This window comes from Centruroides sculpturatus, unplaced genomic scaffold (assembly GCF_000671375.1).
Source record: "Centruroides sculpturatus isolate CEXI.00-Female unplaced genomic scaffold, Cexi_2.0 scaffold1070, whole genome shotgun sequence".
NCBI classification, from domain to species: Eukaryota; Metazoa; Arthropoda; class Arachnida; order Scorpiones; family Buthidae; genus Centruroides; species Centruroides sculpturatus.
This window is the reverse complement of record NW_019386008.1, coordinates 1-15,506: the sequence shown is the minus strand read 5'-3', so window position 1 is coordinate 15,506 and position 15,506 is coordinate 1. Positions and strand designations below refer to the sequence as shown.

The 15,506-nt window shown below is 35.7% G+C and overlaps 1 protein-coding gene and 1 pseudogene across 1 annotated transcript; one reads left to right on the top strand and one right to left on the bottom strand.

Annotated features, from left to right (window-relative positions):
• Positions 1–2,024: 2,024 nt before the first annotated feature.
• Positions 2,025–12,012, bottom strand: LOC111613088 (annotated as a pseudogene).
• Positions 12,013–12,875: 863 nt separating this feature from the next.
• On the top strand, positions 12,876–13,423 carry LOC111613089 (the record flags this gene model as incomplete). Its single annotated transcript, XM_023354396.1, has 1 exon — positions 12,876–13,423. A coding segment is annotated over one exon (438 nt), but the record flags the coding sequence as incomplete, so codon positions are not given.
• Between the last annotated feature and the right edge of the window lie 2,083 nt (positions 13,424–15,506).

Below are 15,506 nucleotides of genomic sequence, written 5' to 3'. Positions count from 1 at the left end.
ATCCGGAATAAGATAATAGCCTTTAATTTAATTTTTGGCAATTACATCCAACCAGGATGCGATTTCATAGATAACAATGAAAGTAGATAACAGGTGTAGCCGTGATATTAGTCATTTTCGCGAGGAAGTTCGAGTCCAACAGTTGCTACGCTTGAAAAAATAGGTCAAGAATTTTAATTTTGGGAATATCCGGATTTCAATAGCTCTATACCTTTTTTTATACCAGTTAAGTTATAAATTAAAAGGAAGAAACAATCGGAAATTCGGAGACGGAGCGTGACTAAAAGTAATAAATTAATACTTTTTGAATAGAGGAAGACCAAGATGAAAGTAGGCACACACTTTACTGTGAGAAGAATAGAATTTTATTCGAATATTAAGAAAATAGCTTATGATATTCCATTTGTTTCGAGATTTAGTTTTAAATAATAGATGTTACTTGTTACTTAAAATGTTGAACAGCTTAACACTAATTACTGTATATTCTTCCTGTTCAGTTAGGAATATTTTACATGTTTATGGTTTAAATAAGCTCAACAACAATGTAAAATATGAATAATACTTGAAATTATTATTGAATAAAGTGTCTCGTAGAATAGAAAGGTTTACTACTAAACGATTAACAAAACTTAGTGCATATATAAAATGTGCTTACGTAACTTACATAAATTACATTTGTGAGTGCATGAGTGCGAAGTGGCGCAATTGTGTTGTAATTTTTTCTTATGCAATCAATTTTGTAATTGAATAAGCGACAATGTGCTGCAGACATGCTTTTTCCTTAATGCTTACATTATTATGAATTATCTAGGACAGGTGTGATTGATACTGAATACATGTGTTCCTCAAGAACATGATTGTAGTTGGTGACATGAATGGATGGTGGTGTGAATAAAGAAACATCTGAGCGAACACTTACATGATGACTTCGAGTGAATGTTAAGATTTGTGTGATCAAAGCTATCCGTCAGTATATATGGGAGAATAGTATCATGGATCTGAGTACTGTATGATAGATTTTGTGATATAGATGAGCGATTGCGGCGCATGGTGGAGTTGATGGAAGGAGCTGAATGTAGCTCAGATCACTGTTTAGTGGTCTAGAAACTGCGATTTATAAAAGGATGGAGAAAAGAAAAAGAAACCGTGTTGATACTGGAGCGTATTAAAACAGAATATCTGATCAGCAAAGATGATGAATATATAAAGCTCATTCAGTGATGATCATCTTAAGTGTACAGTACTCCTGTGTACTCTTCATTCTTCATGACGGCTAGATGTCCAAACAGTTAAGGTAGGCGTCTACCGCTTTAGGGTAGAGTTCGGATGGGTTGAAAAACCTCCAGGAATTTTTCGGCGTAATCATCAGGATATGTTAGGCTCCTGCCTTCGTCACACGATCACCTCATTTTGGACCTTTCCGGACCCGTAATGGCCCTCTTAATGTCCGTAGAGTGGAAAATTTTAAAAACGTCCTTCTTATATGAGACAATTTTCTGTATTTTACTGCAAAGTTTTGGAATCATTCGTTTCCTACTTCGTTGAATGAAACCAAATCCTTATGAAACCACAGTAAAATTTTATACTAAAACAGTGTTTTCAGTTTTTGTTTTTAGCACTCAAGGTTGAATTGTAAATATACACTCTTCAAAAGTTTCACTTTTGATTAACACACGAAACACCACGAAGTTTCGAAAGCACTTAGCTACATGCATATTGCAGGACGGTAGAGATGACAGAGATGTGCAAATGATTAAAAGAACAAAGATATAAAATAGATACCTATTTATTCATTACTGAATATGTAGAGAGTATAGTATACATTATATATATACTATAGAGGCCTGTATTCAGTAAGGAATACGGCCTCCACGAGGCCGTATTCCTTACTGAATACAGGTCGTATACGGCGAGGCATACTATCAATGAGACGATTAACGGTTGTCTGAGGTATCTCTTGTCAAGTTGCGTCTACTGCAACGCGCATGTCTTCTACGGTATGTGGCGGTGGTTAACGGTGCACCTCATCTCTTACGAGGTCCCACAAGTGTTCGATGATCCAGGAAAAGATGCAAATTCCGTTTGGGAAGGTGAGAGTTAACCATGCGACGTGATGTCGGGCATTGTCTTGCTGGAACACCATATCGGATGCGGTCTGCACCAGTAGCCGAACCACAGGCCCCACAATTCGTGTAACGTATTGGTTCGCTGTCAGAGTACCGAAAACGTGCACCAGGGTGCCTAGTGTAGGGCCGGTGTGACGCTCGGCGAAAAGGGCTGGCACGTAGCGTTCCTCGGGATAACGCCACATCTGTCCCGGCCGTCATTCCTCCACAGACAGAAATAGGATTCACCCGAAAGCAATACCCGATGTCATTCAGTGGTCCAGTTGCAATGACGACGACACCACTCCAGGCGTGCAGCCATGTGTCGAACGGTTAATGGCACCTCCGTTGCTGGTTACCGTGCGTACAGCCCGACTTCATGCAATCTGTTGCGAATGTTTGGGTGGACACAGATGCACCCGTTGACGGCGACAGGAGGCATCGGATGTTCAGGAGTTACGTGCCCTGGCGAACGGGTCCCGACGTGCGCCAGTGCGATCCGCTCCCTCTTCGGCCTATTCGCATATGTTCCTGCTCCATCGTGTCACATAAACATCGTTGGATGGTACCCATGTCTTGGCCAACACTCATGGCAAATGCGCGCATCGACAAACCGAAGTCGCGCTGCTGCAGGATATGGTCTCGTTCCCCAGCCGTTAACTGATAGCATTCGGCTTCAAGGCATTTTCTACGCTTCTTCGAAAGTTCGACTGCCGCGATAGTATTTACGGTCCTAGCCGGCTGCGGTCCTTATAGTCCGAAACTGGGTACCTTATGACTCGATGCATATGCAGACTTTAATCGCTTGCAAATCTCCGTCACCTCTACCGGTACTGCAATTTGCGTGTGGCTACGCGCATTCCTTCGTGGTGTTGCGATTTCACTTTTAAGGTGTGCATATTGGTTAGCACTTTTCTTTTGAAAAGAATGTTCATCTGTTATGTTACAAAACGGGATTATCTGTGCTAATTTTAGAACTGCATTTTGTAATTTGCGCCTCCACATGATCAAAAGTCTTATTCTCTCCTAGGATTCTAGCTACGCGGATTACAATATACGAACATATCATTACCGATACGTTTTCATGAATTCGTCGTATTCATAAAAGTACAAAATGACGAAAGTGTTAATATTCCGACCGGAACTCACGTGTTTGCAATTACAAATATATNAATCCACCGCTGTTGTCGGTAGTAGGGTGATGAAGAATTAGCATAAATAAGTACAAAAGTCAAACTTAAAAAACCATTCATTCTTTTTCAATCGATCAACATTTAATTACGGTATTCTCTGTTTCGTGAAGTGTAATGTATTTAAAAAATCATGTGAAGTAAACCTAATGGCACTATGAGTAGGCCTACTATAAATTAATTCTCTATGATTCTATTGAAAAAAGGTAAGAATTTCTCTAAAATTATTGAGCATATTTACATATATAAATATTCATTGGAGATATATAAGTAAGTACGCCCATGTGGAGGTACAGTAGAGCCTCGAAAACTCGGCACTCGATAACCCGGCCACACCCTGGCAGGGCAAAAATTCCCTTAGATAATTAATTCTCATTATAGACAGCTTTATGCCTCATAAAGTATTTTTCTGAGGTCTGTCTTATCAGGTAAATTACTGTACACAGTGTATTCATTAATTTTCATTTTCATGTAGTAAAGGCTCTATGCCTTCATAAAGGACGTACAGTACTTTTCCTTTGTTTAAGGGTATTTGGGCAGTTTATTCTCTGTTGTATTCTCAAGCAAACAATACATACAAGCACAGTACAGTATTTTCTGAGGAAAAACACATACTTATCCTTTTTTAACCCCATTCTCGATAACCCGGCATTTTCACAAACTCGGCCACCCTTCGGTCCACATTAGGCCGAGTTTTCGAGGCTCTACTGTATATACGTTCTTAAGTATATACCTCAACGTATATTTACGTTTTCATACTTTACATCTTCTATGACTAAAGAGGTAAGTTGCCGAAAAGAAATGAGCGCTCGTTTTCTACATTCAGAAGGAATCGATTTCAAATAAACCAGCAGTAAGTTGCTCAACTTTCCCGGCAATATTTAAAATTTTTGATGGCGCCATCTGTTGTCATATTTTATTTTAAAACTTTTTATAATTTTAACTATTACAAAATGGCAAAAAGCTTAATTTTGAGGGCAGGGATGGGTTTTATAAAATAGTTGTAAATGCTAATAATGAATTAAATCGTCATTAAGTCCGATTCTACTGGAGATACACACCATTATCTCCCATCCCCTCGACCTTTAATCACCAAAATTTAATAGCATCAATTCCTCCAATGCACAACCGAGAAAGTAAAAACTGACCAGTTCTGAACGGGGACCCATATTTTAGGGGTCAACTTCGCGCAACATTACATTTTTTCTTATTAATTTCTATAGATTTTCACAATGGAGCAGGTCCTTCCAAGAGCTACACATTGAACAATACACTTAGTGTGAATGGACCTAATTAATCTGGAATAATTACCTAAATAACTATTGTTATACGTGCATTCTATGTGATCCTGAGTATATCTAATTAATAATCAATTTCTTGCCAAGTTTTCTTCAACATTTCTGCAGAGACAGAAGCAATAGCAGCTGTTTCTCTGCATCTCGACATCACACGTTGGTACAGGACAGGTACACATGTTGAATNAAATGGGGAATATCGCACTTCTGACAATCGCTGCAAGTGTATGGGCTAAATTTGGAGAATCCGTGCTTCTCGCATGGATGTGGCCGGCTCACGCGTCGGAAAACCTGATTTATTCGTGTACGTACAGTACCAGACGGAAAAACAAAAAATATCGTGTATCCACAAACACTCCAATAAATAAATAGAATTGAAACGACACTTTGAAATGTTTTTTTCCCGATGAAAATGAATAATAATAATATAATAATAAGTTTCAATAAAAATGATAAAATGTAAATTTAATTTTATCATAACGAGTTTGCTTGAATTTCGCTTCTTCTGAGATCGCAGCAATGCGCGACGGGTAAGCTAGTCAACAATACGATTTATTGGCGTTATTAATCAGTCTACATATTAAAAAAATAAAATAAAAATCGGCGAGGCGTCACGATTTTAAGTCGCAACGGCACAGGTCTAGACCAGTCCTGAGCTATCGTCTATGGTAGAAGTATACGGCGCCACCGAAGTCTGTCGAAATATCCAATATTGGCTGAAATTTTTAATTCGACAGAGAAACAAAATCTATTCACGCAATTATAATTATCAGTTATTAATTTTTACTACGAAATAGATTTCATTTAATTTTCGATTCTGATTGGTAAACATTTAATACGTCGTCAGCACACACGTCATTGGGAAATACGTCGATTTCTACACTTGGCAAACGAGGGCGTATGCCGATAAGGAAAGAAAGCATTTGATTCAAATATTTCTTAATAAAATAAGAAGAATGTGCAGTGCTAAGGGAAAGAAGAAAACGACAAGGTCGAAATCGAGTAAAGCTGGTCTGATATTTCCAGTTGCAAGAATTAACAGATATTTGAAAAAAGGAACTCATCACTTCAGGATAGGTGGCATAACTCCAGTTTATTTGGCAGCTGTACTGGAATACATAACAGGTAAAACTATATTTTTACAAACTTTGTCGTGTTTAAAGGGATACAGGTTACATTTAGTTAGATGGAAAATTGACAAATTGTTCTCTAGTTTGTGCTCATTAACTGCTCGTATATAGTGGATATAATTGTTAATAATAGCTAAGCATCTTTAATATATTATAAAGAAATTAAATGTATTTTTCTAAACTGAAATTTACATGTAAAACAGGCAAAACGTAGAAATCGACAGAAAAGATCCGTCGCCCTCTAGAGGAACGAGTTCGAAGTCAAATTACACCGATTGAACCTAACCAGAAAGTTAAAACGCATCAAAGATATAATTAACTTAGTTACTTTTCATCGCCAATCAACGAAACTTCTCGTGCTTAGTAAACACACTCTTAGCTATCCAATGCCGTCTTTCATTCCCAAATCGAGCCCTATTTTTCAGCTTTATTTCACTTTCCATGCTGACGTCATCCCCATTAATTTTATTAATTTTTTTTACATCTTCATTTTCTCTACATTCAAGCCTTCTATCATTATCTACATTCCTCATTCAAAAACTCCGGCGTAAGTTAAAACGTACGTCATTTTACGCATTTTATCCAAATTGAACATCGCGATAAATCTCGTGAGTTCGGATTCCTTCTAAAAATCAATTTTAAGTTGCGGACCAACGAAACTCGCCAGGCTTACTAAACATTCTCTTAACAACCCAACAATAGGTTGCGGCCAACGTTTTCAACGCGAAAACGTGTACGTGGGACGTTCAGTGCCGCCTTGTAAGCCTAGAAGTTTGACAATGGCGTTTGGAACGTCAGTGGAATCAAGCTCGACGTTCCAAACGCCATTGTCAAACTTCTAGGCTTACAGGAAGGCGGCGCTGAACGTTCGCGTTGAAAACGTTGGCCGCAACCTCTCTAATGTCTTTTATTCCTCAATTAAAGTTTCGTTACAGTTTGTAAAACACTAGCCAGATTGCGGCCAACGTTTTCATCTCTAAAGCGTGAACGTCGAGCGCCGCTATCTTGTAAGCAGCGCTCGACCATGTTTAAGAGATGAAAACGTCGGCCGCAACCTTGTTAATTACTGTAGTTGGAAGTTAGCTGATTTCGTCGATCTCTGTTCCTGTTAAACGTGTGTAAACCCTTCAATCCCCTATTACTGAGTTTGACCTGAGATTTTCTTAGCAATTTAAGTGATAATAGCGAGGTTGCGGCCGAAGTTTTCATCTCTAAAACGTGAACGTCCAACGCCGAGCGCCGCTTACAAAATAGCGGCGCTCGATGTTCGACGTTTACGTTTTAGAGATGAAAACTTCGGCCGCAATCTCGCTAATGATGTTCAAATACGTCATATCGCGAAGGTAAGAACTATGATCTGTAACTAGGGAAGCCGATGAATCTTTATTTCTTAAAGATTATTATTATTGATATTCTACGTGAACCGGTCGTCGAAACTGAACATCCCGCGCTTGTAGTGCATCAAGTAAACGAAATTATTGCCTAAATTTAATTTAGAAATGATTGTGTTTCAATAACCTTTTCATCGAATTGTCATCTTTAAGTTATAATTGATTTTTTTTTTGGTTGTTGTTGTTTGAATATTTGTTCTGTATACTTTCGGAAGATTATTCAAATGATGTAATGTTTTAAAGATGGCGAAGACCAATTCGCTCGACAATATATTTTTTATCTCTTCCTTCGTTCGGACTTTTTTAGAAATAGAAAAATCCCAACTTTTTAGCTCCTCCTGGCATATTTTTACAATTTATTGCCGAGTGCAACTTATACAAAGGCGATAGAACAACAAACTAAAAACCAACGCAACACAAACCTACGAGTCTTATATACACTGAATAGGGGACACCTTATTGACCGAAAACAGCTGAGACTCGTAGGTTTGTGTTGCGTTGGTTTTTAGTTTGTTGTTCTATCGCCTTCGTATAAGTTGCAGCTAGGCAATAAATTGTAAAAAATTGATTTTTTTACAATTTATTGCCTAGCTGCAACTTATANTTTTGGTATTTCCTTGCAAGAAGGATCAACCTAAAGGATAAAAATTCGATCTGGGCTTATACTAAAAAGGATACATTGAATGATAGTCGCAATTCTAATGTTTGATAATAAAACTGTCATATAGTACATTTTAATAGGAAAATCGAATATAAAGGAATAAAATCACTCATAGCTATTATTTAAAATGAAAAAGAACATTTTTAAAATGCTGTAAATATTTATAAGTAAATCCTAGAAGAAAATAAATTAAATAGTAAAACTGTTTTTAATAGTGTCCTTTATTTGAAATTTATAATTGTCTAAATTGACGATAAGTATATATAATCTAAAGCTGTTTATTTCAGAACTATTTCCAAGAAGCATTTGATTCCAGAGTATTTCGGAAAAAATTTGGGTTTACTTATTGTAGCCTATTTTTTCATTTATATAACACACAACCTAACAGTAGGAACTGTTTGTTTGTTTGCCACTTATTCAGTAAAGTCAGTTCATCTGTTTTCAATCAGTAGTGGTATAGAGAAAACACTGCTTCTATTTACTAGAAAAAATAAACCAGCATAGAATTGCTCAGTTCCCGGCAACATTTAAAAATTTGGTGGCGTCGTCTGTTATTTTATTGAAAAACTATTTTCTAATATCATAGTTAAAAATATAAAAACAGTTTAATTTGGAGGGTAGGGATGGGTTTTATAAAAAATGTAAATGCTAATAACGAGTAAAATCGTCATTAAGGTCCGACCCTACTGGAGATACACACGATTGTCTCCCCATTGTCTCCCCCACCCCCTCGACTTTTAATCACCAAAATTTAACAGCATCAATCCACCTAATAGACAAACCTCCCTCCAAAATTTCATAAAGTTTCTACAAAAAGCATAGGAGTTATTAAGCTTCAAGGAGGGTGAACAAAATCGTGCCCCCACATAGTAACATCCATACATACAGAAATTACTTCCGAATTATTTTGTGAATTTTAATGTGTTCACCATACTTTCTGTTATATATAACAGAGAAAACTAAAAATGTCGACACACCCGCTTACAACAAAGTAATCTATATATATATAAATGAATGTATGTGTGTGTGTGTGTGCGTCTGTTAAATAATGAAAATTATAAAGGATTTTAAAAAATATATAAAAATGAGGAATATCGCACTTCTGACAATCGCTGCTAGTGTGTGGGCTAAATTTCGAGAATCCGTGCTTCTCGCATGGATAACTGTATGTGGCCAACTCACGCGTCAAAAAACCTTCCGATTTATTCGTGTACGCACCAGACAGAAAAACAAAAAATATCGTGTATCCACAAGCACTCAAATAAATAAATAGAATTGAAACGACACTTTGAAATGTTTTTTCCCGATGAAAATGAATAATAATAATGTTTCAATAAAAATGATAAAATGTAAATTTAATTTTATCATAACGAGTTTGCTTGAATTTCGCTTCTTCTGAGATCGCAGCAATGCGCGACGGGTAAGCTAGTTTTTCATGAAGTAGGCATTCCATCCGATCCATATTGTCTTTATTCCTTACATAACAGATCTGTGTGACAATGATAGACGAAAATGTGATGTCTGATACATGTAAACTCGCCGACTGGTGGAGATTGGGGATTTAAAATCCCGCGTCAGGATGAACCTAAGGAATGTTCGCAAGTGGGTGTGGCGGAGGAGACACATGATGACAAGTGTCTTTCAAAGTTAAAAGCCGTTTATTTTGTAACATTTATGCTTACATCAATGTTTGACAGTTCCAAATCTCGGTGTTCCTTCGGAGCGGCAAGAGTTCGTTCTATCGGTCGTAGCCACGAGGCGAACGAGATGGGATCGTTGGACAGATGCGGATGATGGGCGAAGATACTGTGGCGTCCTAAGTCGTCAGGGAGACAACACAATTTAAAGAGCACTACTTTGAGTTTAATCCAGAGGAAGACTGTCTTTCGACCTTGAATTTCCGATTTTTATAGTATTTCTGGTTGGCCCCTAGTCCCCTTTCTCACTTCCCGATTGGTCTCTCCTTTGTTTCCAGGTGAAAACCGAGATCTGATCGGGTCACGAGAAAGGTCCGATTCGAGGTGTCTATTCGACACCTTTTCGTCGACTATGCCCGGAGATTGTTGATAGAACCATAAAACTTGCGCTCATAATTTGCCCGTGTTCTGTCATTTTGGAACTTTAACACGACGTTTTTCTATCCATCAAATCTTTCCCCCTTTCCGAAATTGTTTTCCTAGTTTGACTGTTTATGAGCGCTTGGCTCAGAGTTCTACCTTTCGGTTTGTCATTGACAGATCGTTTAACACGTATTGGAGTCGTTACGGGATTCGTTGTTTTATTTTGTGCCGCATTGTTTAGATAAAGGGTTTGTTTCTTTCTCTCTTATATAACTAACATCACCCTTCGATCCAACTCGACAATAGCGTTTTCGCTTCCAACATGCAAAAATTAAATTTTATTTCGATCCGTTCTGGAACCTCACATACACGTGTGTTGCAGTTGTTTCTTCCAGAGATTATTAGATGTAGCCAACGTTGTGTACGAAAATTGAGTTTCAAGATTTTATCTGGACACGCAATTAATAAAAAGCGTATATTAAACACTGAATTATTAAATACATCTAGTAGACTTAAGTGTATTTCACCAACATTGCCTAATCGCAATATTTGCATATCCAACGATATACAAATACTGGCGAGGATTTCATCAACAAATTTCAGCGAAGGATTAGTAAATAATCTTGACACTAGTTCTAATCTTAATTGGATATTTTGGAAACACGTAATACGCGCTTATATACAAACATGCAGAAAGCAAGAAACGAAGTCGACCTTCGAATTTTTTTTTCGAGAAACAATATTTTACATATTTTATATCTCATTTCATGATCACAGTTCCAGTTGCGTAGAAGCGTAAACTAATCAGTAGCTGCAGTAGAGGTGATATGTTTTTTGCTTGTAGTCCTATTAGGCTATATGACGGCAAGAAGTCTGATTTCGTCACGAACAGTACAGCAGTCCTTTTAGACAGAGTATAGCTTTCAATAAACAGTTAATCGTCTAATACGATTGAATTCGTCATGACTTAATCGTCTTGGAATTCAAAAGTATTTTTTTATATTTTGCTTTTATATATGCACTCCGCAAATTAAGATAAATCTTTCGCCATATTTGCCGAGAGTAGCGCATTAATCGCTCGAATTTGGTGGGTTAGTTACTAATGCTAGATTATGTCTAATCTTAAAATGGTGGAACGCAAAATCCGTAATCCTGTATTTAAGATAGCTGTTAATCCTGCGATTTCTCGGATCATCTGTTGGTGAAAAAGGGGTTAAGTACAACAACAAATTCTTGAAGGTTGAAATAAATGCTACACAAATAGATAAAATAGTGAAAAACTTACTATCTACACAAAAAACTTGTTGCAAAGAAAAAGAACTCGTAACGTACCAACGCTTGTCGTCGGCCTTCACACCCGGGCGAATGAAAGGAGTGACAAGTTAGTAAAAGCCGCTCGGATAACGTGGTGTCGTGGTCAGTTGCGCGCTTGAGACCGCCAAATTCGAATTATGTTGCCTATGTCATTTTGTACGTATTTCCCCTACAACAGAACATTTTTTTTTTTTGAAGAATTGTTAGATCGTGGGGAATTCCCTCAAGTGATGATTTTAACTACTAAATGCAATCTACTGTATAAATGCTGCAATGGAAGTATATTTCTCTATTCAACTTTTCTTCTTAATTAGTAGTAACGACTGAACATTATTCATGACAGATGTTCAATTGTAGCATTGGCAATATTTGAGAACTATTTTCAGTATCTGTTATAGTGGATGTGAATGTGTTTTCCTTTGATCGTGAAGATACAAACAGAAACAGGCGACAAGTTCCTTAGTTCCATGGTTTTGAATATTCAAGGCATTTACATTTCTTTAACTAATCCATTTTGAAACTTTTGTAGTTCTACTTTGAGGGAAATACGAAGCTTTGTGTTAAAATAAGCCGCCTTCTTGCAATATTCGTGGACTCATCAGTGGAAGATACTGCCTCTGTATTTGTTTATGTACAGTAATAGGCCTATTAGTCGTAGTAAATGTTGATCATGATGGTAGTGTCGTTTTTTATCGTAGTTTAAAAATAAATTTATCCATTATTGTACAGTACAGTACAATAAATGTTAAATAATACTGCAACAGTTTTCATTTACAGTTGCATTTTGTACGAATCACTGTTTATAAATAAAATAACGCTAATGTTTGGCAGCTTGGTGGCGATGGCTCACATTCGTACTCGTTCATATCTATCACTAGGATGACGATACATGTTATCGGGCGCGATAATCAATCATATTTAAATGATTTGGTGGCTTTCTCATATCAGTTTGTCAAAACTGCTGAAAACGAACAATGCATAATATTAATTAAATAATAATATAATATAACAGTATTAAATAATATACGTATTGTATAGTACATAACGGTATACTAATAATCAAAATTTAAGCACTAAACATTGATTATTTATAATTTTTCGGATAATTAAATAGGCCGTGTAAACAGAATTTTGTGATTTAGAATAATGCACAGTTGCTCAAAATTTTTAGGGGTGGCTGAGTCTCCTCTTGTCCTCCTCCCAGCTACTGTCCTGTACCATACGTACTGTACTGTATATACACACACAAACGTGGCCGTTCAATAATTACGTGTACAGTTTCTGAGCCACTTTTTACCCCATCCCCATCTGTCGTACAGGACAGAGGGATGGGTGCGTTACTTTTCGTTAAACTGTACACGTAAATAAGGCGGTTTAATGGCCACTATACAGAATTTTCTAAAGGTGTTTTATTTTCCAATTTTGGGCTCATGGAGTATCAAAAATATTTTTTTCTTTTAATCTTTCTAATTATCTTTTAAGTGCTATGATTTTAACGATATTTGAAGAGAATTCTGTGTAATCACAAATATTTGTAAATTATATATTCAATTTATTAATTAAAATACTTTCAATAATTAAATAAAGTAGTTATTCATTAAAAATTTATTGAATACTATTTGTTTAGAAATACTAAAGATCTTTATTCTGATACTGAAAATATTTGCTTTAACATATTTATTTTTAGATTATAGTTTAAAAAATGGAAGAAGAAAAAGAAAATAAATTTATTTGTGATATTTGTAATAAAATATTCAATGGAAAAATTATCTATTCTCAACATCTTCAAAGCAATAAACATTTGAAGAACGAGATGAAGAACTATGGTAATTCATCTTTAGAAGAGGAAGAAATCTACCAGTGTGATATATGTGTCAAAGTTTTCTCTGGTCCCATTCCTTTTCGCCAACATTTGTTTAGTTCTGCTCATATTAAAGAAGAATTAAAAAGAAATAAAAGGAAAGAAGATTATGAATCAAGATGCATTCGCGCAGAGGATCAGCCAGAGGAATGTTCTGCTGGAAAAGCAACGAATGAGACACGCAGCGAAGAAAATATTGAAGGTTGTGATTTATGCGGAATTTTTAAATTTACCAATTTACAATCTTTAATTCAGCATTTAAATACCGAAGACCACATTAAGAAGAAATACATGAAATTGAATTAAATTAAATAGCTTATACAAAGTATTGCTATGAATGGTTTATATGTAGCTATCACTACACTATTTTATGCACATTTTAAAATATTTTTCTGTATTATAAAAATAATTTCAAAATATTGAAGAACCATTTTTTTGTAATGTTTTAATATTAAAAAAATTAAAATATTTCATCACAAACGTTTCATCAAAATGTTTAAAAAAAATTTTAAACCTTTTTAAAAACCGCAATAAATCTCTCAAATCTAAATCGTGTTTGAAAGGATTGAAGATAGAGAAGAAAAAATTTTATTAATGAGCGAAACGTTTTTATAAAAAATAAATAGTAACGAGTTACATAACTTTCCCAACAAAAACATTAAAATTGCGTGTTGCGCCATCTGTTACGATATTTTATTTTAAAAACTTCGAAAATAAATAACGATCGAATCAGTCGTTACATCTTGTTATTATTTTACCAATATTAAAGTGTGATAAGTTAGGGATAGAGACGTTTCAAATTTTTAAGTAATTTAGATAATGTCGATTCTTTCTTTTCGAATCACGTGGGTATAACGATCCCATCGACTGGGACAGCCGAATTCTACCCGATTGGTTGATCTTTTACGCGCAGTTTACGTGTCACTCTGTCATTGGCTAGACTTTAAGCGTCACTTTTGCTACAGAGATCTTAACAAACGATTAACTCCCAGGTGTGAAAGTTGACAGTTATCTGACAAAATTTTATTGTCAAAATGTTATAATTTAATTATGTAAATAAATTACATAGTGCTGAGTCTCACATAGACATAAATTCCCACTGTCGTCCGTCCTTAATCTCGAGAACGATGTTACATATATGAAACTCGAGACCAGATATGGAAACCTTAGGAGGAAAGGACCCGATTAATTATATATGAACTTCCGACGCAAACCGGAAGTCACGTTATTTCAATTCAAAATTTTTCTCCCGAAAGCAGTTAATAGATTACCGGTATGACTCTATTGTTAAAGGGAAAATATGATTTACAGGGGCAAGACTACAAATTTGAGATGGAGAGCATACTTTTTAAATTAAAGTTAAAGATTATCCTTTGAAAAATTTCCGCATACGTTTAAATTTTTACATAGACACCTTACTTAACTTATAAATGAACGATTTTTCCATAAAAAGATTAATACTGTAATATTTTAGAACGGAATGCTCTAACTTAAGATTAAGATTATAAGATGGAATTATGAATAAAATATAAGGAAAGTTAAAAGTTGATATTTTTCAGGGGCGTGCCGTGACATTTGACTATAGGGAAGCTGTGTTTCTGTAAGCCGACATCCAGGGGCAATCAGTCAATTGCGCGTCAGTGATGGTCTAGGGTCCATTCGTATCGTTTATTCGATAAGCCAGTAAAAACCGTAGACTTCTCTAAATGCATTTTTAATATCACAATTACATTCCGAATCGCTAGCCACGATATAAGGGCTACAATTAAAAATAAAATAATAAAAACTTACTCGGTGAAATAAAATATGTGGTGGATGTACCGGTACATACAAAATATTCTTCAATTATATGAATATACTTTAAAGAAAATTATAATTAAATATAGCTTTGCAAAGAAACGTACATAAAAATATAAAATATTCTTTACTTTTTAAATCTTAAAACAATGCACTTAGTCAAGTAGCTCCCTACGAGTGGCTAATGAATGGAATCGAAGACGGTTGCAGAGCGTGCATGCACGCACTGCCAAATCCCCAGGGTGCCGATACCGGTCAATTCAAATACCTCTTTTGTCGCATCATTAGTATATCTGAAAGGACGCGACAGGGCTGTTGTAGATTTTAAACGTTTCTCACCATAGCTGTAAAAATCTAAATACTCGTATGTTAAACATAATAGTCATTTGTTTTCTAACTAATTCGTTTTAGGACCAGGTGTTGTCCACGGAAATTTCCAAAATTTACAACTTTTCGGTCACTCTCGTCGAACTGGAAAAATTTCTGTCTTTATTACATCTAATACAGTATTTCAAAGAAATCAGTCCCCACTGTACTCGGCTATAGATTGGGTCGGTTAAGCTTTTGTTTAAGTAATATTCCGGCTCTTTCATCGGTGTTTTGTTTATGTCCCCAATTCCCTAATCGCTTAATTATTTAACTAATTCTTAAGTAGAAATAAGTCGAAACCAGTTATTTTGTACTCGAATATTTGTAGTCTCG